Source organism: Phascolarctos cinereus, unplaced genomic scaffold (assembly GCF_003287225.1).
Source record: "Phascolarctos cinereus isolate Bilbo 61053 unplaced genomic scaffold, phaCin_HiC Scaffold_5;HRSCAF=322, whole genome shotgun sequence".
NCBI classification, from domain to species: Eukaryota; Metazoa; Chordata; class Mammalia; order Diprotodontia; family Phascolarctidae; genus Phascolarctos; species Phascolarctos cinereus.
The window spans coordinates 215904377-215930167 of record NW_027555958.1 but is presented as its reverse complement, the minus strand read 5'-3'; the positions used below and the strand labels follow the sequence as shown (position 1 = coordinate 215930167).

General features: G+C 39.7%; 1 protein-coding gene across 1 annotated transcript in view; it reads left to right on the top strand.

The window, feature by feature from the left end:
• The first annotated feature begins 7210 nt into the window (after positions 1-7210).
• The window catches only part of LRRC1 (leucine rich repeat containing 1), a 185376-nt gene continuing 166795 nt past the window's right edge, over positions 7211-25791 (top strand). The window contains exon 1 of the mRNA XM_020993951.2: positions 7211-7663. Coding sequence (XP_020849610.1) covers positions 7505-7663 — 159 coding nt within the window. The 5' untranslated portion in view covers positions 7211-7504. The remainder of the gene's footprint in view (positions 7664-25791) is intronic.

Sequence of the window (25791 nt, the reverse complement as noted above, 5' to 3'; positions counted from 1 at the left end):
AAAAAAAGTCCCAAACCTTCAGTCGATTGGAAATTCATGAGGCCCCTCTTTGGGACTGAGATGGGGAGGAGGGCAGAGACCTAAGGTGAAGCTGAGGCATTCTCCTCTCCTCCAAGAAATTCCTTCTCTGAGGCAACTCTCTTTTTCTCTACCAAACATTTTAATCTCTCAGTCCTAAAGGAGCTCAGATGGTTTTACTCAGGCAACAAGGAACATGACCAAATCCTTCAGCCAATCAGAACAGAATTCCTGTCATACCTAGGAGGCATCCAGGCCTTATTCACACCTAATGAACAATCAGGATATATTCTCACCTGATAAATATATCAGGACTATGTGGGAAAAAATCCTCTAGGAAATCTCTTTGTAAAGCCACCCATTGGATTTTTTGGTAATATGAAAGCTCATCCTCTAAAATTAGATGAACTCTAATGCAGGATTTTCTTACGTTTGGTTTTTTGAAGCAGAATATACCTGTAGAGTCAAGTTCTGCTGCAGACCAGCTCAGGTTGTATCAAGCCTAGTGCCATATTAATATCAGATCCTGATCTTTCCACCCAAGCTCTTTAATTTTTAACTCTTTCCAGGTGCCAGTGTTTGTAGGGAACTGATAAAATGCCATCTTCACTCTCAAGGTACAGACATGTTAAGGAAATAAATTGTTACCTCTGAGGATGATTAGTGCATCTTAAAAAAAAATCTGCATTCTATAATCATCATGTAGGAGATCTGGTAGTTGACCTAGTAATGTAACATAGTAATAACTGAATCATCGACAGAAAGGACTCCAAGTTGTCTCACAACTGAAGAAGTTAGGTCGCAAGAACCGAGTTTTGAAAACAGGCCAAGGATTATTAGATCCTAAAAATATGCTGGCCTCTTTAGTGTCTCATTAGTAAAATTGTTGCTGACATAATTACATTTTAGATAGTTTCAACTCTAAGCAAGTTAGTGCCTTTATTGATGCTTTGAGATCATCACAGGAAGTCTACTTAAGCACAAAGAAAATCAGCAACTGGCAAAATTTCCTAGCAAGCTTTAAGCAGTCTGCAATGATTTGAAATTGGTTTTGTGGAACTGTACAAGTTTACTTTTGTTTGGTCAGGTGAACCTTTTACATACTTGCATAGTATTTTAAAAAAATTAATTAGATAGGGGCAGCTAGGTGGCACAGTGGATACAGCCCTGGAGTCAGGAGGACCCGAGTTCAAAATCTGGCATCAGACACTTACTAGCTGTGTGACCAGGGGCAAGTCACTTAACCCCATTGCCTCAAAAACAAACTTAATTAGATAGCATGAAAAATCCATAGAGAGCTGGCCTTGGCATTAGGAAAATCTGAGTTCCAGTCCTACTTATTCGACATACTAGTTGTGTCACTCTTAGCAGGTCATTTAACCTCTACACTACAGTCAACATTCTCAAGACTGGCAGTTACAAAGCAGGTGCTATTCTGCACTGAGGAAACTTCTAAGCTGATATTTCCTGCTTTGATGAAATAATCATGGGTCCAGGTTTGTTTGTTTTTCTTTATAGATAGGTTAATTTTGTGGGTGGTTCCAACTTGCCTGGCAAAATGACATCTTTCAATTTTTATTTTAGCCAAAATTGGCCAAATGTTAATATTAATCCCAATATTCTCTAGATTGACAAGATAGTAAAAAAAAAAAGGAAATGACAAAAACAAGGTATTTCTTACTCTCCTAATAGAATTCTTTGCCTTGTTAAATTGGATTGTTATAATTTGAGAAGAGACAATTCTAAAGACACAGAAGAAGAAAAAAAACTAGAGAGAAACTATCTCACAAGCACATTTAGCTTTTTCATTAACGCTCCTTTGTGATGGTGGAAAGAAAGAATGATGGACTCTGATGACTTAAGTTCCAATCCCATCTCTCTTACTACCTATATGACTTTGGGCATTTAATTTCCTTGTGCCTCGATTTCCTCGCTCTAAAGTGAAGGGGTTAGATTTGATGACCTCGAAGATATAATCCAGCTATAGATCTATAATCCTGTAGTCAAACAACTTGTGGATCCTAGAAGAGGATCCCATTCCCACCTCCAACCCCATTTCCATACTGATGGAAGGAAGGGGAAGGGGTAGGTTTGGGCTAGGGACATTCAGAGGTAGTTGAAGTAATGTTTCTAATCCCATTGGCAGATCTGTGGTTTCTAAGACCAGACATCTTTGTCTCATTATTGGTAATTCTTCTCAGAAATTTCCCTTCTCATTCACATGTGAAGAAACCATAGTTTTATTTTTACCCATTCAGTTTTTTTCTGTCTTGTTTTCTACAAGGTACTAATATGTCTAGTTGGCTTTTCCTTTTACTAGTCTGCTAATCAGGACAGTAGGAATGACGATAGTACGCATTTTAACTAAAACATAATGCTGCTGACTCTTTGTCTATTTGTTCATTTAACAGTCCTTTTATCAGGCAACCAAGAAAGGACAGAAAGCAGGTGAAGTTCATGGGTCACCTTCATTACTTCTTGGCAACTTCCGGGAGCAATGAATGGAGGAGGGTGAAGACAGTATTGTGAGATTCTAAACGATCCATATGTTAAATTCTGTGTATACATGAGGACAAAACATGGAAATATAAATACAGCATCTGCCTAGTGGAATGTGAACTTCTTTAGGGCAGAGAATGCTTTGTTTGCCTTTTTTTTTTTTTGCTAGTTTTGTATCCCTAGTACTAGCCCAGTATTTTGAATATACTCAGTGCTTAACAAATGTTCATTGAATAAATAAAATTGGATCAAAGGGTGAATGCTGCAAAAGGACAGATTTAGGCCTGATGTAGGGACAGAAAAAAAAATATTTTCCTAATAATGAGATATGTTGCCTCCTCTCTCTCCACCCTGCCCCCCCCAACACATGAAATTGGCTGACTCAGGATATATAGGCACATTGTATATATATTTGTATGTATGCATATGTGTGTATATATCCGTGTGTGTGTGTGTGTGTGTGTGTGTGTGTGTGTGTATGTCCCCCTCATTGGATGTCTTCAAGCAAAAGTATGCCACATTAGGCATGTAGTAGAGAGGATTCTTGTTCTGCTACCAGTTAGTAGCCTCTGACATCTCTTCCAACTCTGCAGTTCTCTGAACTGGACTTATATTTAAATAGCAACACGAGATTTAGTTCAGACAAATTCTGTGTTCTTAATTAAAAGATCATTAAACTGTAAAATCAGATTTTAAAAAGCTAATTTAAAAGATTATTAAACTATAAAATATATTTTGAAGACAGGTGGTACGATCTCATTTCTTTTGGATAGTTGGGTTGCAACCTTTCGTGGAGGCAGGTATTCAGACTCTGGAAAAGAGTCTCTAAGTCATGGCAAGTTGAGAAAGGATTGCTATAATGCAGAGCATACAATATAACTCTAAATTACCAGGGGCAGATTGCTACTCCTCCCACCTTTCCCCCTGCCTCCAAATCTTCTTTTCCTTTTGTAGACTGGATGAGAACCGGACATTTCTTCTCAGCCAAGAGAGAAAAGATGAAACTGACACTTCATCAAGCAGTTGTGTAGTGAAACCAATTAACTCTAAAGAGGCTTAGAATTGTTCCTGTTCATATTATCTATGTTTTCCCTCCCTTTGTACAACTGTATTGTAGTCTACAAGAAGGGGGAAAAAGATAGGCGTTTTATATGTTGCTGTGTGACCTTGCGCAAGTCACTTAGTTTCTTTGGAGGTGAGGCTTGGATGAGATAATCTCAAAGTTCTCTTTCCCATCTCTAATGATTTTCTGGTAGGAAAATTCAGTTTGAGAATCATATGATTCTTTTGTATGGTCAAACTTTCTCAATTAATGATCATGTGCCATATTAGCTTTTTATAATACTGATTCTAGGATGGGTTTTCCTCAAATTAATTCTCATTTATGGAATACCACATAAACCTTTTACAATAAAACTGGAACCTTAAAAAAGGCCATTGACTATCCACATCTTGAGAACACTTAATTGCTAAGAGGTTAAAGTTTGCTATCTTTTGCCCATCAATTTCTGACTTGGTTGGGTTAGGGATGGGGTGTGCTTTTTTTTTTAAAGCAGTTAAGTCAAAGCCAAATTTGCTAGAGATTTTCTCTAGTCTCACTGTAGAACTTTCATAGCATTCTTGATGGCTTTTGAGTTTGAAGCATGACTTCATAGGTGGATGTGAGTGTGTAGCTTTGAATGAATGTCTAAGTACCCAGGAGTAAGGATAAGGAAGTAAGGAAGCAGGGAAGAGTAAGGAAGAGAATGAGCAAGGTGGGACACTCAGTGTTCTGAGATTGGATAGCTAAGAATCACAGGGAACTTAAAGAGGGTTGAGATGGAAAAAGGGATCCTTTTCGGGTTCCGGAAACAATGATATAGCCACTGCTTCCTCATGAGAAAGGAACTTGAGAAAAAGAGAATAAAGTTCAAGATGTGATAACTGTGGCTGGTAAAACTAAATTGTTGCTTTGCATAGTTTCCGCTCCCAGGATACAGGGAAAGAGTATGCAGCTGTGGTACTGCCCCTTGGAGCAGCAGTCCAGAGTCCGCTGCTGTGCTGCAAAAGCTTCTGGTGACCAAAATCTGCCCCGGCTACTGAGCATGCTCAACTCCAAGTCACATAATCATTGCAGCGCCCGTGGATTCCACATCTCCGGATTTTAGCAATAGCAGCAAGCGAAGGGAGGGTAAGGAGAAGGGAAACAGGTACAGCCCAGGGGATAGTTGAACCTGAAAGTGAAGGAAGACTGGGGAGGAGGAGCAAGATGGAAATAGGGAGGAACCTTAAGGAAGTTATCCACCAATCTTTGTTAACTTTGAGCAAGAGAGAGCAAGCCTATTTGTCGGCCAAGGGGCAACCAATTCAATTCAATGAACAATTCAAGAATAATTTATTAAACCCTACTGTGTTCAAGGCACATTATAATAGGCAGTAAGGATACAAATGACACTCCCTGCTTTTAAGGAACATCTAATAGAAATACAAGTATACAAATGAGTTTGATACAAGATAGAGGGGATATTTAGATAGCGCTCTAGGAAAATTTGGAGAGAAGGCTTTTTATGGAGGGAGGAGGTGAACAGGGAAGACTCCATTGAGGAGGTAGCCCCTCAAACCAGCCTTAAAGCAAGAGAATTTAAAGAGACAAATATGAAAGTACAGTGTATTAGGTGACAGGGGAACAACTGTCAGTGTGCATAGGGTCTAAAGGTACAACTGAAGAACATGGTATAGACCCTGAGATGTCATAAGTTATGTATAGCAGATCATTTTAGTAGCAGAGATGCTGACTGGTATGGTGGATTAGAATTCAGAAGACCTGGGTTTTAGCCCTGCTTGACTACTCACTAGTCTCTTGATCTTGGTCTAGTCACTTAATCTTAGTGAGGTTTAGTGCTCATGTTACATGGTGGTTGGAGGTTTAGTGCTCATGTTACATGGTGGTTGGTCCTGAATATCGAATCAAAAAACACTGTTTTGGGGAACAGAGGACTAGGCTCTGTTGCCTGCTACCAGTGGGGCTTCTGACAAATCTCAATTTTTGGATCAGATTACCTGTAAAATTCTTTACAGCCCTAAATCCTATGATCCTAATATATGTTAAAATGCTGTGAAAACTGAAGTGCATTACAAATACAATTGTTATAGCACTAATTATCTCATCTACTTATCTGCTATTTTAGTAGCTATTTGTATTTTTACTTCCTCTGTTGGATTGTAGGTTCTTTGAAGGCAGAGAAAACCCTGCCCTCTTTATACAATCATAGGTATGGGTACAATAGACAACATTCATTAAACATCAACCTTGTATCTCTATAGAAAGCAACAGTTTACACATTGTAGGTTCCTTGAAAACATTTTTTGAATGGAATGTTTAGATTAACTGATAGTGACATTTCCTGCATTTATTTCCCGCTTTAACAACAAACACTGACTGCTTATAGCCTGAGATTACTCTTTATGAAAATTAAGTAGTTAGATATTAGTATGTTGACCCGGACTCTGTGCTGCTATTAGAACATTTCAATCAGTACCAGTCCTGATTGGAGGCATGAAACAATCAGGTAGTTAGGCAAAAACTGGTCCAGAGACATCCTCTGATTCATTTCCTTTTCCTGGATGACCACTGTACTCCCTAGGAACCTAGACTTAGGCTCAGAATGGTGGTGGTGGTGGAGGGGGCAGATTTTACAGGTGATTCATCTGGTACTAATGGAAAGAAAAAATAATTTTAAAAATCGGCTATTTTCTCGTGTAAGGAACTCGTTCTTTGAAAACTATCCCCACCAATGCTGTTGGTGATCTGCAATCATCTGTATATTAATGTCTTTATGAGCCACTGAAAGATTAAGTGACTTGCCCAGGGTCACACAGAACCATGTGAGAAGCAGGATTAGAACCTAGGTAGATCAAGGGGTCTGTCAAATCATAACAAACTCCCGGTAAGGGTACCAACAGTGGAGATGCCAGCTGTGGAGAGAGGATTGTGGGGAGCTGAACAACGTCTTTCTATTCGCTATCGTCCACCCCTACCTCCCGACCCCCCTACTCTGCGATACCTCCTAACTATACTTCCACTGTGGCTGCCCAACTGCACTTGCTGCAGTGATAGCATAAGGGTCCTGTGACTGGGTTTCTAGGGCGGTGGCACACACAAATCGGAATAAATCAACACATTCTTTTCCAGGGCTAGATCTACTTGTGTGCAAGATCTACTTGTGTGCAAGATCTACTTGTCTGGTTCTGCGTAGCTGACCCCGGAAGAGAAACTTTTCGGAGGCAGAGAGGTTGGTAGAGGGAGATATAGGTAAAATCAAATCAACCTCGGTCTACTTCCTCAGTTGCCCCATTCTCAGTCCTCTTTGTCTCTTTGGCCCCCCAGCCCCTTCCAGACTAAACCTCCCGAATGGAATCACATCCTTTGCTGAATGAGACAGCTGTACTGCGAAGGGGATACAGGAGATCTAGAGTTGGGGTCCTATAGTTTCCCGACCCCTTTCCCCTTTTGGCTACTAGTAAAACCTGGACTATCGGATCCCCCGTGCCTGCAAAAACAAACTCCTCTGTGGCTTTCCCTCTGGCGGCAGCGGCAGCTGGGCATGCTCAGTCAGTCCGGGCCGGCTCGGGGGCAAGTAGGAAGCTTTTGCGCCTAGCTGAGCTGGAGGCTGGAGGCTGGGTGAAGTGGGAGGGGATAGGGGCAGGGGGTGGGGGGAGGGTTGGAAGCCGGCTGCAGGCGCCTGAGGTTGCTGGGAGCGCTTCCTGACCTCCCAGCCCCCTAGTCAGCCAGGACGAAGAAGGAGGGAAAGGAGGAGAACTACTGGGGCAAGAGCCTGCGTGGCCCGGGCTCACTGGAAGAGCAGAGCAGCAGCAGTGAGGCAGACGGAGGGGGCATCAGGAGCTCGCGGAGCAGACCCGGGAGGCGCGCGCTGCTCAGGACCCGCGGCGGCTTCGGGGCGGCGGCGGTGGCCGCTGCTGCTGCTGCTGTTGTTTCTGTGCTGCTGCGATGTTTCACTGCATCCCCCTGTGGCGGTGTAACCGTCATGTGGAAACCATCGATAAGCGCCACTGCTCCCTGGTCTACGTCCCGGAGGAGATCTACCGCTACACCCGCAGCCTGGAGGAGCTGCTCCTAGACGCCAATCAACTCCGCGAGCTGCCCGAGGTGAGCGTGCCAAGCCCAGGGCGCCCGGGCTCACCTGGGGAAGGCCAGGAAGCGGGCAGGCGCTCGCAGCTCCTGCCGGCCGCTTCCTGGGGAGCGTGCCCAGTGGTGGCACAGCTCCGCCAGCCTCAGCCCCCCTCTGTCTGTCCTGGTTGCCTTCTTTCCTCCCCACTACCCCGACTCCTAGGAAATCTGGATGGACAGGTGCCCCATTGCCTCATTCACCTGCTTCCCTCCTTCCCATCGTATGTGTTGTGAACACTGAGGGGTACCCACCACAGGCGGAAAAAGTTTAATTTTTTTTTTAAGGTAGAGACTTGTGCAATTAGAAAAATGTATTGGGCTTGGCAAGTTATGGGACAGAAATCCAGTGAATTAGGTTTCTGGACACTCTTCCATACTGATGAAAGAACCAAGTTCCCTATTATGCTAGATTTGGAGTCGAATTCTGGCCCTGTCCCTGAGTACTTGTATGAACCAGGGGAAGTCATTTCCACTCTCTGGATCACGGTTTCCCCTTCTGTAAAATGAGGGGGGTTGGACTAGATGGTTTCTAAGGTCCCTTCTCGCTCGAAATCTGTGACCCTCTGAGGAAATGTTTCTTATCCCAAACCCATTGGAAAAAGGAGTTGTCCCTTTCTGGGGCTTCATCTTCCTCTGGGTTTCATGGCCACCGGCCAAGCCCGGAGCCCTCAGAGCTTAGTCGGGGTGTGCATTCCTTTTTGGCAGCTAGGATTCTCCAGGTGGAGAAGTAGAGTCAGCCTACCTATCTGGGCATCTTATTTGGAATGTGTTCTGAGCCTTATCGGCAGGCGGGCTGTGCGCAGGACAGCTGTAGATTGGCTGGTCCTGCTGTTGGCACTGGGTGTAGCTGACGTAGTGAAAGATAGTGGAGACAGAACTGGGTGTGGGAATTTGAGGTGTGTTTCCTGGTGTCCACTGCTGAAAAGCTGGATGCCCGGCCTTGCTGCTGGGAAGGTGCACCCTCCCTATTCCCCTCCTCTTTCCCCCACCTTGCTTCCCCTTTTCTCTTCCCTATCAATGCCCCCCCCAAAATCAGCAGAGCCTTTACCTGGCCTTCCTGATCCAGGCTCAAGGAGGGCAAAATTTTGATATCCAGACTTAAAGGATTCTTAGTGATGCATTCTCTCTTAAGTTGTTTACATCAATGCATCAATCACTCAGCTGAAGCCAGACCTGTCAAAAGATACATGCTGATTGTATTTTGATCTGGGGACTTCAGGGTCTCAGAACACTTAATAACCTCCATGTTCACTTTGGGAGCCAAGCTGAAGAATGATCTTCAGAGAGAAATGTCCACCTTTATGGGTTTGTAGGAACTGAGATTTCTTAGGTCTAAAGGTGCACAGGAAGTGGTAGAACTTACTGCCTCAATGACTGTGAATTACACTTTTTTCCTAGTCTGGGAAATTTATTAAATTATATTATTCTACTGCTGCTAGGGAGGGTTTCTAAAGGTTAATGAGTAGTTGAAATTCAGTTACTTGGCCTCTGTTATCATTCCAAATTGTCATCACAAAAAGACATTTTGCTGAAATGAAATATTCTGTCTGATATGTTCTTATGCCTAGGTGTGATCTCTGTTATTGACAGTCTTTAAAAAAAAATCTCAAAACTGTGTGTTGTTTTTTTCTTTACCTTTTCCAAATATTCTTCCTGTAGATGTCTTTGGTTTACCCTTTGCACTGGAGGGAAAGTTGGAAGGGACCTTTGAGGTCATCTTGTTCAAACCCCTCATTTTACACATGAGAAAACTGAAGTCCAGAGAGGTTGATTTATGTACCCAAGGTTACCTAAATAGTTGAATGGTATAGCTGGGATTCAAACTCAGGGATTCCAAGTTCAGTGCTAATCAATTGCACTTTTTCTTCTGGGTCTGGAAATCATGGGGATTTCCTTGACTTGGGAGTTCAGCAAAGCCCCTGATTTTGTTTTGTCTTTTAAGTTCAGTGGCAGAAAAGACACCTATTTTCTTTAGGTAGTTTACTTTTCAAAGGCATTTTCCAAAAATATGGTTTTTCTCTTTGGCTTAAGGTATTAAATGTACCTTTAATTAGCTGTGGGATCTTTAGGTGAGATTGCCAGCCATCAGTATAGAAATATATAATCTAATAATTTTCACAGGCCACAGAAGATGTCATCCATACTGAATGGGGTGGAATTGGAAAAGTCTGACTGTTCTGGCAGTATTTGTAGAGCTTCAAGGTTAAATCATAGATATAGGACTGGAAGGATCTATTCCAATATCCTCATTTTATAGCTGAGGAAACTGAGGTACAGGGAGGTTAAATAACTTTACCAAGGTCATATAGGTAGTAAGGGGCAGAGGCAGGATTTGAACCCATATCCTCAGAGACCCTGGAGCTAGTATTCTTTTCACAGGACCAAGATCATTCATCCCTCTTTGCTTCTGTAAATTGTTGACTACCTGGATGAGTAAACTTTTATGAACTTTTCTTTACACTTTTTTTAAAAGGAAAATGATGGTTTTAAGTTTTTTTGGAAATGACAGGTATTTCTGTTGACACTAAATGGAAATTTTTCAGTAGCCCAAAATGCAGTATAAAGAAATTGTGTCAAGGGAAGCAAATGAACAAGAAGTCCTTTCAGAGGCATTTCTTCCTAAGGTTAACCATTGCTCTAACTATGCCCTTCAGAATTTAGTTAAAAAAAATTAGACTTACTGTGCTTATTATTTTGAGTTATACTTTTTGACTCCTGGACTTGGTTATCCCTAAGAGGAGTGTCTACTTTTGCTATCACTCACTAAGCATTCTTACTCCTTGATCAGAACCTCTTAGTGTGTCTCCTCTAATAGTTGGAAGGACCCTTGAAATCATTTGCCCGAAGGGTCCTCCACCTGCTACATCTGGATCTTCTAGCAGAACAAGAAAGCTTTACCTGGTAGATGTCTAAATCATTTGTCTCTCTTTTCTTTCCCTCCTCCCTTGATATCTACTTTACCCATCTCCTCCTTGGGCACTTCTTCTCTCAGTATGACTCCCTCCACCACTCATGGACTTTTTTGGAGACTAAAGGTATCTGCTTCCCGCACAAAGAATGGAGACTTCTGATCTAATCACATCTTATTTTTCAGGTGAGGAGACGGAAGCCCAGGCAGATAGGTTTAAGGGCCACCTTTTACTGAGAGAGTAGAGTATAATTGCAGGCTATGAATGCATTTAGTCTGGCATAGTAGATGAAGTGCTCGGCTGTCTGGCTTGGAGTTAGGAAGGCCTGGTTCAAATTCTGCCTCTGATATTTTTATAATTGTTGCTTGATGTTTATCTTTTGTTCTCAAAGAAGACCATAACATAAGAGAGGTGATGCCATGACATACAAGTGAATTGTTAGGTGAGGGAGGGCTGTGCAAAGTCATGAGCCTCACTTTCTTCTCTGGAGACATCTGGGTCCAGTGGCCAGATATGGATCAGGAAGACTGGAGATGACCCTGGATGCAGTGGGAGACCTCGGCCTTTTTAAGCTAAGGTCATTAACAGGTCTCAGTTTGACTGAGGCAATGCCCAATCCGTGATTAAGGCTAGGTAAGAAATGAGGCAGAGAGAGCCTCATTTACTTAACTAAAAAAAAGAAAAAAATCAATCTGGGAGGGAAAGACCTTCAGGGTTTCTGGCCAAGCAGAAAAATTGCCATTTATGTTCATTCTGAGCCAGTCTGGGCCCAAACAGTGACCAAGTAGGGCTTGGTCTGGGACCAGAGTGATTTGGAGTTAAGGCTGATCTTTAAGAGGAAAAGAACACGAAAACTGTGTGACCCTGCGTACCCTATGTGCTTCTGAAAATAAATTTCCAAGGACTGGTGCAGCAGTTAGGTGGATAAGGTGTTGGATCTAGAGCAAGAGGGTTTGGGTTCAAATTGTGGCTTTGCCACCTCAACCCGAAAATAAAACTATATACACATTTAAAGGTGTGTGTGTGTGTGTGTGTGTGTGTGTGTTGTGTGTATAATTACACACATATGAGCATACATTTCTCTCTCTGACTTTGTAAAAGTCACTTGACTTGTCTGTGCCTTCGTTTCCTCATCTGTAAAATAAAGGGCTTGGATTAAATGACCTCTAAAGTCTTTTTCTTCCCTAAATGAAGGCAGTTGGACTTATATGGCCTCTGAAGACTCTTCCAGCTTTAAATCTGTGATGATCCTAAGATCTCTAGCCTTCACCCCCTTCTTCTCAGCCAATCTCAGTTCACCTTTATTAGGTAATTTCTCTAAACATATTTCTGGTCTGCAAAGCACTCTTGTAGGAAGATGCAGAACCTGATGGTTTGGTCTCATGATATGAATATTATTTAACTTCAATGTGGTCCTTTTTGCTTTTTCATCTGTCATTAGTTCTCTAGCACAGCAGTCCTTCCAGACTTTAGATCTTCTTAAACCTCCAACACCTTTGTTCACCCCTTATTCTCAGAGGATGGACTTAGATCCTGTTTTACTGAAAAGATGGAGATAATTGGGGTTTTATTGATTCTTTTCTTTTACATCCCATCTGCTTCCCCTACAGGTTTCCTCTGTAACCAAGAGAAGCAGATAAGCAAATCAAATGGATGCAGCATATGCAATATTCTTTACATGTAGTCTATCCCCTATAGAGGGCAGCTAGGTGGTAAAGTGGATAGAGTGCTAGCCCTGGAGTCAGGAAAACTCATCTTCCTGAGTTCAAATCTGGCCTCAGACACTTATTAGCTCTGTGACCCTGAGTAAGACCCACCACCCTGTTTGCCTCAGTTTCCTCATCTGTAAAATGAGCTGGAGAAGGAAATGTAAAACCACTCCATTTATCTCTGCCAAGAAAACCCCAAATGAGTAGCAAATGAACAGCAACAATCACCTTTAGAATTTGGAGCTGTTACATCGTTTGTCTATGGAATTACAATTGGCCATTAAATTAATTTAAATCAGGTTTTCTTAACCTGGAGTCCATAGAACCTAAATGGTCTGTGGGTAGATTTCAGGGGATCTGTGAACTTGGATGAGAACAAAAATGACATCTTTATTTTCAAATCAAATCTTCATTTCATTTCCATATGACAGTCCATGTACAAATGGATTCCTTTGTAATCCTATGTATTTTATGCCTTTAAAAACATTATTCTGAGATGTAGTTGATTTTACCAGATTGGCTAGAGTCCAAAATAATACCAGATTCCCCCCCCAAAAAAAAAACCAACAAAAGGCTAAAAACTCTTGATCTAAATTTTTTTTATGGTTTTTAGCATGGGATTGAGAATAAGAGGACCTGATTTTGAACCTTAGTGGTGCCACTTATTGTCTTCGTGACGGTGTGACATTGGGCAAATTATTGCATCTCTTGAACTTATGTTTCCACCTCCAGAAAAAGAGGGAGTTGGATTTGCGTTTTTCAGCTCTTGTTCATGATCTTACTGTTATTTAAGTCATTGGGCATTTTGTTCTCTTGGATTTACTTATTTTGCTTTTTATCAGTTCATATGTCTTTTCAAGTTTATTTGAGTTTCTCATGCATTTCAAGTGATAGGGAGAGCTATCAGATCTATGTTTCATTGCTATGGAAAACTCTCAGATGAGAAAACTCATTCTACCAATGTAGGTCAGCACTTTTGCTGATTTAGTAGGTACAATGCTCGACTTGGAGTCAGGAGGACGTGAGTTCAAATCTTGCTTCAGAAACTAGCAGTATGACTCTGGGCAAGTTGTTTAAATTCTCTTAGCCTTAGTTACTGCATCTGTAAAATGAGGATAATAACAGTACCAACTCTCTCTTATGGATTTTGTGAAGATCTAACGAGATAATATGTAAAGAGTTTTGAAAATTTAAAGCACTAATGAAATGCTAGTTATTATTACTATAATTATCATTGTCTTTTCAAATTTCTTTGAATTTCTCATACTTGTTATTTCTTATGGTATAATAATATTCCATTACATTTATATAACAGGTTTTTGGCTGTTCTCCTACTGATGGGCACCTAACTTTTCTCCAAGGTTTCTGTCGTTGGAAAGAGTAATGCTTTGATTATTTTGGTACATATGAACTCATTCCTTCTGTCCTTGTCTCCTCAGGGTTTATTTCTAGTAGTGGTTATGCTGAGTCAGAGTTCTAACACCATACCCAGTTTTTTCTCATAATGCTAAATTGTTAACCAGAATAGTTAGGCCAAATAACAGCTCAATTAATTATATTTTTCCAGGTATTTGTCCTTTAAACACTGACTGTTTCAGTCCATCACCTTTGACAGTTTGATGAGAGTTTTTTTATTTGCATTTTTCTAATTTTCTCTAAGTGTATTTTCTCATTATAATGTCTTAGTAGTTAGTTTTGGAAAGGGCCCTGGAGGTCATGGAATCCAACTTTATGCATAGTGTAGTCCTCTAGTCTCAGAGAAAGTGGTTTACTTCCTCTTTTCTAAAGCTAACCAGTCACCTGTTGCTTGAATCCAATTCCTTCTCACCTTTTGAATCTATCTACCACATTTATTTCCGTCTCTTCTACCATCTTCAGTTTCCTATTGGCATTGGCTCCTTCTCATTTGCCTTTACATGGTCAAGTAACTAAAAAAAAAAAGCAGATTAATTCAGCAAACATTAGGCCCATATTTTCTGCAATGCAAAAACCTCTTGAGCTCTGATCTATCCCCTTCTAAGTATTCTCACATTTTCATATTACTCTTCATTGCCATACTTTTGAATCTTCCCTCTTACCACCTTCCCCTTTATTTCCTACTCAGAATTCCTTCCTAATTTTGCAGTTTGGCTGCTGCTGCAACAACTATACTTAGAAACTATGCTTGCTATGGTTATTAAATGGCTTCCCCTTTGCCAAATCCAGCCTCTGTTTCTTTGCCATCTTTCTTCTTGACTTTTTCTCTTTTCATACTGTTGAATACATTCTTCTCAAAATTTTCTCCTTTGGCTTCTGCGATACCATGCTCTCCTGGTAGTTCTTTAATTTCTTTAAGTCTCAATTTCTTCTTTTGTTAAATAGGAATAACAGAACCTGGCCCTGGGTTCCTCACAAGATTATATGATCAAGTAAGATAATGAATAAAAGGGTACTTTTATGTGCTATACAAATATATATGATTGTTATTATTTCTTCCACATTTCTAGCTCCTTCTGTCTCACCGGTCCCCATATTCCTCTTCCAAATGTTAGCATCCTTCCACATTCAGTTCTTAGCTCCCTGACATCTTTCAAGAGGTACACACTCAATCTTAAAGCTTCATGTAGCTATGACTAATAATAATGACCTCAGTACTTACTAGGTAGGTGACTTGGGGTAAGTTAGCTTTCCTCTCTGATCCCCCATTTATAAAAAGGGGATAGTAATGCTTCAGTATTTGAAGCCTATATAAATGCTGCTGTTATTCATTGCATTTACTTTGACTTGGCTAATTCTCCTGAAATAACTGTTTTCATCCTGTGACTTCTTGATCTGGAATCTACCTTTGGCTCTCAGTTGTCTTCTGTAGTATCTGAACTTCTTTGCCTGGCTTTTAGTCATTCCATAATTTGGACTCACCTTGCATTATTTCCTACTTTTTTTCCAGTGAAAAGCCTAGTATATATAGTTAGTTGTGTGGTTATATTGTGTCATTTCACAGTTCAGGCTTGTCTGTAGGTCCTACCGCATACTTGCTTTTCCCCCAAGGCTCAACTCAAGCATGAATGACCTCTTTGGCTTTCTTCGTGCCTAGCACATACTAGGCCCTTAATTAATGCTCTTAGATTGGTCCTGGGAAGTTGCACCGAACTCCAGCCCCTACTGATTTCTCCCTCTTCTGAATGCCTACTGTGTGCCTAGTTATCGCCACATAGTTTTTACCACTTCATTTTTTTTATGTGCCTTAGTTTGGTTTCCTAAACTCTTCAATGACAGGTCACATCTATGTCTTAAGCTTTGTTTGTATTCTCCACAACACAGGATTCTAGAATTTTAGAGTTAGAAGGGGTCATTATAGCCCAGCTCCTTCATTTTATAGAGGTTAAAATTGAGGCCCAGAAAGATGATGGGAATTGATTGACATTTGTTCTTTGGTCTCAAAGAGGACCATGACATCAGGGATGTGATGCCATGACATGCAAGTGAATAGGATTTAAGTGAGGGAGGGCTGCACAAAATCACCAGCCTCACTTTCTCCTTGGGAGCCATCTGGGTCCAGTGGCAAGATACAGATCAGGACTAGTTGACTAACGTTACACAGTTTACTAGTAGTAGAGCCAAGGCTTAAACCCCGGTCTCTTTGCTTTCGGGCCAGTGATCTTTCCACTATACTTTTTCATGGAATCAGCCTATCTTAGACATGCAATAAAACTTGTAGATAGATTGACTAGTGTGACAAAGTACAAAGGCCTTTTTATCTTTTGTCTGTAGACAGAAATTTCTCAATACTGGAGTGAGCTCCTACTTATATTCCTTCTGAAATACAGGAATTATTTCAGTTCATTGAACTTCTATTTCAATTCAATTAAACCCCATGGCGTCCTACATTTTTGCATCACTGTAAGGTTTATAAAACATTTTCCTTGTAACAAATCTGTGATGTATTGCATATTATATCCGTTTTATATCTTATATCTTATTTTCATATTGTTTATTTAGATTTATATTTTATTCAGTCCAGCTGTGTGACCTAGGATATCAGAGGCAGGATATGAGCCTAGGTCTTCTGACTTCAGTGCTCTTCCCACTACACTCATGAAGAAGCTTTTGCCTGAGAGAAATGATAGAGACATACACATTACGGGATTGCAAGATCTGAGAATAGAGAAAAATTTAAAAGACTGGCCCAACATTCTGCCTAATGAAAGAGTGAATGAATGAATAAAGCATTTGTTAAATGCTCTCTGTGTGCAAAGCATGGTGCTAAGCTCTGGGAAAACAAAAAATAAGACAGTCCTTACTTGTTAGGAGCTTACATTCTAATGAAGTGGATAACACAAATGGCCCAAAGTCGGAGGGAAAGATCCCTTGGTCCTTGAGGTGTGGCAGGAAGGCGGGTGGTAATAATGCTTCTTTTTTGATGCCCTTTCCAGTGATAAAATCACGTCCGTTTCCAGTGCTAAGCCATTTGACACTACCAAGGACTTTGTTGTTCAAGGTGGATGTAGCCTGGCTACATCTAGGGCAAAATCATTTCTCAGATGCAGAATGTTTTGAGTTTTGCCCTTGCCTCGCATAAATATTGTCACCCCACTTGTGAGTGCTCAGTCACAGTGAGGCTGGTGCTATTGTGGGCCTTTTTTCTTCTTCTTGAGAATATGTAATTGTGAAAGTATGTTGTGTGTGTGTGTCCTGTACTATGAACTTAGGTTTCATATCTCTTACTGATAGTTAAAAAATTTCATGCTTGATGGAAGTGTTTCTTGTAATGGAATAAATAACTTGGATGTAAACTGATTACTGGAATTCCTTTGAAAGAAAGCCCACAACTCTAACATAAGTTAATAAAATAGTAACATTAACAAAAGTTCTGAAATTGATAATGTCCAAATAATGCTTTGGAAATGATTTTTTTAAAAAGAGGCTTGATTTCTACACTTTGTATTTTATGGGTGATGAAGAACTTTCTTTGTAACAAGCCCTCCCTCCCCTCAAACCTCCCAAATACAAGCTGTCTTTGGAATTGTAGTCAGGTTGTCTGCTCTTTTGTGTAAAAACAATTCTATAAAAAAAGCCATGGTGTCATTATTAACATTGAAAATAATATACTAACAGCAACAAATAGCTGTCTCTGGAGAGGACCTCTTTAAAAAATCATCTTTTAAGGCAATTTTTTTTTAATTTTGAAGGACTACATTATTTGAACAGTGCCATGGCCTCATGTTTGCAAAATACCCGTTGTAATTATGACGAGAATAAATCTCTTACTTCGGCTCGGTGGATCTATTAAGTAACTTGAGGGGTTTTAGGTCCCACTAGATTAAGAAGTAGCAAGCCCAAGATGTCCTGTACGCATTTCACACTCAATATGTCCTAAACACTCATTTTCCCTTTAATCTTACCCTTCCAGATTTCTTTGTTATTGTCTATAAGCACCACTATCCTTTAAATCACCTAGGTTCTTAATCTTGGTCTTGTCTTTGTTTGATTCATTACCCTCCCTCACCCCATATGTCCAGTCAGATGTTAAATCACATTGTTGCAATCACCTTGACATCTCTTTCATATTCCCCCTTCTCTCCATACCTTGGTCCTCCTGCTAATGTTTTCCTTTCCAAGGTTAGCTTGTATCTACTTTGTATATGTTTTGGGTACACACACACACACACACACACACACACACACACACACACACACACACACACACATTTCTGTATATAATGTGTCCCTTGTTAGAATGTAAGTCCCTTGAAGGCAGAGACTTTCACTTTTGTACTTGGCATATTGTAGGTGCTTAATAAATGTTTGATGGATTATTGTCTATCCAAAGAGGCCTTGAAAAAAATTGACTCTGTCTCAATTTATAAAATCAGCATTTTCAAGCTGGAAGAACTAATCTAGTGGTCTGAAACTCAAATTGCTTTTTTAAGTTTATAGAAATCTATTGTTATTATCATAATCTGAATCGTTGTTTCTCTTTGTAAATTGGGAGGCAGCATGGTACGGAGCTGCTGGGTGATTCAGTGGATAAAGTGTTGGTTCTGGAGTCATGAAGACTCATTTTGAGTTCCAATATGGCTTGAGACACATACTGGCAATGTGACCCTGGGCAAGTCACTTCACCCTGTTTGCCTCAGTTTCCTCATCTGTAAAATCAGCTGGAGGAGGAAATGGCAAACAACTCTAGTATCTTTGCCAAGAAAACCTCAAAAGCAGTCATGAAGAAGTGGATATGATTGAAAAATGACTGAACAACAACCATCATCATAACAAAAATGGTACAGGGCAAAGAGTTGCAGGGTTTTCAGTCAGAGGATCTGGGTTCAAATTCTGCCTCTAGATCTCATCTATAGAATGAGGGGGCTGGATGAGGTGATCTTTAGGGTTGGGTCCAGCTCAATGAGCCTAGACTCCTAAATTCCTTTGAGTAAAATTGTATTCAGCCTGATTCTACTCCTAAATGGAGTTGGAAACCACTGATTCTAATGCAGATGAAGGTGCCAATGCCCAGATAAGTAAGGAGCCTTGCTGGAGGTCACATATTTAATGTATTTTCACCTGGATAATGAAGAATAGTGATTTCTTTTTGTTTGTTTCTGTGTCATTAAGGAAGTTCTGAGAAGTGATGAAATAATGGGCTAGACTTTGGTAAGCATGCACTATTGGAGGAGCATTAAGTAGGATAGTACTTATTGAACAAGAGCTGTAATTTACTACTGTAAATGGTACTTTGGGAGATTTAGCCTGTTTGTGTGGTTATTTTTGTAAATAACCTTGAGCTCTTTGTGTATAATAAGGAATTATTATTATTAACTTTTTGGACTGTTGTCATTTAAATATATTTCCCTATCAAAGCTATCAATTTTCATGTAGATTCCAGGGAGTTTGATTTTGTTGAAATGAGATTTATTTATTTTTGAGAGAGGAGAAGCAGCCTTGATTGTTTTTCTTTGTCACCTTTCATTAAGAACTTTCCATGGCATGAATCTATTGCTTTTGGGAATTCCCTTTAATTGTAACATGTACCAGATTCATTTCCGGATAATGCAGCCAGCTGGAGACTTCTGTGTCCACTCTCCATCCCCTTTGCCACCTCTAGGCTGGCTGGCTTCTTTCCACACCAAACAGTTTTCCCTTGGCAAATCTAATTAGGAAATGCTCACAGCTGCTTCATAATGAGAAATAGGAACTTAAGTCTGATAGAGTAACTTTGATGGCTGGGAATTGGCTTTCCCTGTTGGCTTAAAAAAATCACAGAGTTCAGGTTTATAAGCAGACTTATAACATACAGCTCCATCGTTAATAGGGTGCTTAATAAATAAGTATCTGGAACGTATCCTCAGTGTTTCATATCCCTGACCAAGGCTCGAAATTCAGGAGTAGGTAAACCTTTATGACTACTAACAAATTTTTAAAAAGGCACAGCTAGGTGGCGCAGTGGATAGAGCACCGGCCCTGAAGTCAGGAGGACCTGCGTTCAAATGCAGCCTCAGACCAAACACTTGATACTTACTAGCTGTGTGACCTTGGGCAAGTCACGTAACCCCAACTGCCTAAAAAAAAAAACCAAAAAAAAGTTAAAAAATCTTTAGTGTTGATAGAGATTTGAGAGATCCTTAAATTAGGATGGATCATAGATTTAGAACTAAATATCACTTTAGAATTCATCTAATGCTTTCATTTTATGGATAAGGAAATTGAGACCCAGAGAGGTTGTAATAAAATAGCAAATCTGGAATTTGAACTCAGGTCTTTTTTTTTTCAAATCACAGTTTTTTTTCCTCTGTGTCATGCTGCTTCATGTGGACTAACTATCAGTAGGGGCACGAGGGACCCCAGGCAATAAGACCATGCTATTCAAACTAAAAATTGGGCTGCTGTGTGGCAACTTCATGGGAAAACACATGTTGAAAAGCATAGTTAGATTGAGCAGAAATTTACATTAGGCACATCATTAGTGTGAGAGTACACAGAAGGAATGTACGATTCTTTTTTTTTAAAAACCCTATTTTAGTAGGAAACAATTATTTTGATCTAATTTAAATGAGAGGTGAATATTTGTTTTCCTTTTATGGAGTCATTAAAAATGTTCTTATGGTTTTTTTTATCATGGACAGATAGTGACTTGATGTGTATATAGATTCTAAGTTTATGTTATTTATCATATATTATTTATTCAGAAGGAAGTTTCTGATTGGAACCATTATGATATGATGATGGCTGGACATTTTAAAAATAAAGTAATTGAATATGTTCAAAATACCTAAGAGGACAAATTATTTTATTGTTTAATAGTTGGGGAGGAAAAGCAGGCTTGGGAGCAAACAAATGCCCTCAGCAAGTTTGTCTTGCCCCATGTATTCCATTGACTCCCCATTTCCTTTAGGACAGAAGTTACCAACCTTGGACCTTTAGAAAAATGTTTTGATAACTGTATTTCAATATAATTAGTTTCCTTTGCAATCTCATATATTTTATCTTATGGATTTAAAAACATTTTTTTTCTGAGAAGGGAGGCTGCAGCAGACTGCCAAAGGAAGTCCAGATCCTGCTGTAGGATCAGAAACAAGTTTCTCTGGCATTTAAATCCCTTTGCACCTTGGCTCCCCTTCATACATTCTGTGATCCAGCCAAATTGTCCCATCTCCTATTCCTCACACCCAATACTCTTATGTCCTGTCTCCATGCCCCCTTCTGTGTCTTTGCACAGGCTCTCCCTCTTTCCTAGAATGCCCGCCTTCCTTATTTTCTCCTCTTAGAATCCCTCGCTTCCTTCCAATTTGAGCTCTTAATGTCATCTCCTACATGACGTCTCTCCTTAGTCACCCACCTGCTCCCTACCAAAATTACCTTGTTGTATATGCTTACTATGTACACATGCTGTCTACCCCTATATAAAATATGCTTCTTAACAGGATGGATTGTTTCATTTTTGCTTTTGTATCCCCAAGGCCTTTAGTCAGTGCTTGGGCACATAGAAAATGCTTTAATATATGTTTATTTTTTGATTCCTCTGATGAGGAAGTTGTGTTACAGAGGAACTTGATGTCTGGACCTCAACCCCACTGATATCTTTTCACATATATTTGGATCTCACGGCTGTTTTTAGCTTTCAGAGAGTCTTATAATGGGCAAGTCACTTCCCTATCTGGACTTCCTTTATCTCAACTATAAAATTAAGAGGCTAGGCCAGATCAGGAGTTTTTAATCTCTTTGTGTGTGTCAGGGACCCCTTTGGCAGGATAGTAAAATCTTGGAACCCTTTTCAGTATAATGTTTTTTATAAAATAAAATATGTAGAATTACAAAGAAAGCCAATTATACTGAAATACAGTTATCAAAATATGTATATTTTAAAAAGTTCACAGACCCCAGCTTAAATACCCCTAGAGTAGGCCAACATCTCTTTAGGGTATCTTCCAGCTTTAAGTTCTATGATTTGGGGAGTGGACTTGGAGATGTGCCGAGAGCAGATTTTTTTTTTTGTATTCTTCCTCCTTGAATGGCATGGTGGTGAAGGAGAAAGAATCTGGATTTCTGAGTTTGTTTCCTACCTCTGTCACTAATTACCCACATGATCTCCACCAAGTCATTTACCCTCTCTGAGTTTCAGGTTGTTTATTTGTAAAATGTGGCAGCTGTCCCTTCCCACTTGAACATTCCTTAAGATGAATTCTGTGATTTGGTGCCACAGCTTAAGTCTTAGAATAGTGGTGGGAACAGCTCTGCACATGCCCAGTGAGATGTGTTGGCTTGGTACAACCACAATTCTAAGTTTAAACATTATAATCAAGGATTTGATAAGGAGGAGGAGAAGCTGTTTCAAATACTTATGCTCTTGTGGCCAGTTGTTGATTCCCAGAATCAACTGAAGAAAAAAGATCAGTAAGACTTTTTTTAAGCCAAAGAAAAATGTATTATGAATTTCATGTGCTCCAAGCAATAGTTTCCCTGCCCTTGGAAATAAGATGGACAGGGACACCTTTTGGGGTTGTTTGCCTTTTCCTGAGTGCACTTGAGCAAGTGAGAGGTGGATAGGTTTAAACTTTACTCTGTTGACTTGCCTCACCCTAAGTACTAAAGACATTGTATTACAAGTACCTTGGTTAGGAACTGAAGATTATGAGTATGTTTGATTCAACATCAAGCAGAATTAGCTACTCAAATAATGCACCAGCCTGATGGCCAACCTGGGATTAATGAGGGTCCTCAGACCTTGTTTTCTATTTCTTTTGGGTCTCCCCTTTTCTCAAGTTCCGCATACAGTGCTCTGGTTATAGTGTGTGTCCAGTGAACTGTCAATGATTCTTAAATCAATAAGTAATTATCAAGTACTTGTTCTATTTCAGAGGTCTTTGGCTTAAGTCTAAGCTGACACTTACCATCTTTGTAAGGTTGAGTAAGTCATTCTCTGGGCCTCAGTTTACTCAAAAATGTTGGGGAGGGAGATGTAATAGTTATCCGCTAAGGCAGAGGATCTTAAACTTTTTGCTCTCGGAACCCCTTTAGACTTTTAAAAATTATTAAGGACTCCAAATAACAATTTAAATAATTTATGTGGGTTCTATCTATTGTTGTTTATTCTAAGTTAAACATATAAACATTTTTATTCATTCATTTAATAATAACACGTTTTAACACAATAACATTTTTATGAAAAGTAACTTTTCCAAAACAAAAAAATGAGAAGAGTAACATTATTTTACATATTTTTACAAATTTCTTTAATGTCTGTAATAATAAAAATAGCAGGATTCTTATCGGGTTTTGCATTTAATCTGTTGTGATATGTTGTTTTGTTTGTACTACATGAAGAAAATTCACCCTCACACAGATTTGTAATTGGAAAAGAGATGGATATTTTAATAGGCAAATAACATCATAGTATTATTGTAAAAATAATTTGGACCTTGAGAACCTCCCTGAAAGAGTTTGAGGATGCCTAAGGATCCATGGACCATATACTTTGAGAACTACTAGTTTAAATTGGTTGGGATTGAGTGGCAGAATGAGACTTTATTAGTGTCTAAGGTCCCTGCAGGCTAGGACTGGTTCTTTTTTGCCTTTTTTCCCTCAGTAGCTAGCACAGTGCCTTCTGTGTGGTAGGAGTTTAATAAATGTGTAATTGAATTGACAGAGCCCATGCTTAGAAAATTGTTGTTATACTATAGGTAGGGAGTTGAGAATCGAATGAGATAATGTATGTAAAATGCTTTGTAAATCTTAAAACACTACAAAATGTTATTGCTATTCTTCTCACTGTTATTGTTAGATGGGAGGAGATATTTTTAATCAAGGAAAATATGTCTAGAAAAGTCTTTTTCCTGTAAAAAAGTCTGAGTAAAGTTTGAGTTTTGGTACTGGCTTTGACAATTACCAGGTCAGTGATTTTGAACACTTCTTCAGCTTGTTTTTTCATCTATAAAATGGGGATAGTACTACTCATACTATCTATCTTATTAAGTGATTGTCAAGTGCAAATATGTGATAATCTAGGTAATTACTTTGTAACACTAAAGCTCTATGTAAATGTGAGTGTGGTTGGTTGAAAATTCACTCACTATTAGGCAAGTGTCAGCTGACTTCAAAAAGCCCTAATGCAAATCTTGGTTAGTATGAAAAGGAGCTATGTGTTTAGTTGGTGATAGTCTTTCTGTACTCTGCCAGAAGAGACTGTGTTTGGAATATCGGGAGACCATGTGGTACTTTGGAAAGAATTCTGGGTTTGATGTGAGGGGACCTGAGTTTGAATCCTGACTCTTCTGTTCCTTTCCCCACTTGCCATCCTTTGTCTTTAAAAAAATAAGTTTTTATTGATATATTTTGTTTTTATATCTCTTTTCTTTCCAACTGCATTCCACTCCTTCCCCAGAGAACATCTCTCATAGTAAAGATTTGTTTGAAAAGATCAAGCAAAAGCTTTCAGCAAAACTAAAGTAATATATCAAAAAAATCTGAAATTATATGCTGAGGTTCACACCTATGTTCCCCTGCCTCTTTGAAGAAGGGGCAGGGGAAGGTATCTTCTTTTATCTCTTTTTTGGAGCTGCCTCTGCTTGTCAGTGTCTATATGATCTTGGGTAGAATTAACCTCTCTGGATCTCAGTTTTTTGGTAGTAAAATGGTGGTGGGGTTCATCTATATGACCGCTTAAGGCACTTTCTAGCTACAGATCCTATGATCTTCTGTGTTATTGTATTAAGTTGTCGGTGCTACATTTAAAGAGGGACTTTGACAAGCCAGGGTGTGTTCATACCAAGAGTAATTAAGATGATGAGGGAACTCAAAACTATTTGGGGATTAGTTTAAGGGAATAGGGATAATCAGCCAGGAGAGAAGTCATCTAGGTATATGAGAGTCATTTTCAAATATTTTACAGGCTGTCATATGGATGAGAGATTTGAGTTAATAGTGTCTATATCTGTGTGGCCCCAGAAGGTAGAACTAGAACCAGTAGTGGTAGATATAGGGAGGCAGGTTGTGGTTCCATATAAGGAATAATTTCCTGATAATTATGACTATCTGAAAATGGAATGGGCTAGCTAATAGGGTAGTAAACCAGAAGTATTAAGTCAACAAGGCAGAATAACTATTTGTTGGAGATGTTGTAAATGAAGACTCACATATCCATCAAGTGGCTGTGGTCATATTAGAATATTCCTAGGTATAATTATACAGTAAGCAATTAATTAGTATTTGTAGAATGAATGGCTTTGGGTCTATACTCGTGACTAGGGCCTCAGTTTACTTATATGTATAATAATGGGTTTAGACTAGATGATCCTCTGAGGTCTCTTGTAGCTTAGATTCTGTGGGCACGGAGATGGGAATGAGTAGACTCTTTTTTTGGGGGACACTGAGGTGACTAGCCTGACTGATTCATTTTGGAAGGTGGTGAGATGCAAAGTTGGATAGAATTCATGATGGGCAGTAGTATGAAATATGACTCAATATGGTAGATAGGAGTCAGTTGTAGAGGTTCTGAATTGCATTTTTTGAGGAGTTTATATCTTAGCCCATAGGCTCTGGGGAGCCACTGAAGATTAATGAGCAGGGGATTGACATGATCAGAACTCTACCTTAAGAAGACTTTTGATAGCAGGGTGGAGGATGGATTAAACATGGAAGAGCCTGGAAGCAAGTAGACCGGTTTGGAGGCTAGTCTGATAGAGGAAATAAGGACCTGTATTTTAGTAGTAGTTACAGATTTGGACAGGGTGGAGATAGTTGTTGTTGTGGTTCGGTTGTTTCAGTCATGTCTATTTGTGATCCTGTTTGGTGTTTTCTTGGCAAAGATACTGGAGTGATTCGCCATTTCCTTCTCCAGATCACTTTACAGATGAAGAACTGAGGCAAATGGTGTTAAGTGACTTGCATGGAGTCACACTTCTAGAGTCTTTCTGAGATAGTTAGGGAGATGTTATGGAGGGAGGTTATTGGCAACTGAGAGGCTCAATGGGGGATAAGATTCTGAGAAAAATCAAAGATAACTCCAAGACTATAAATCTAG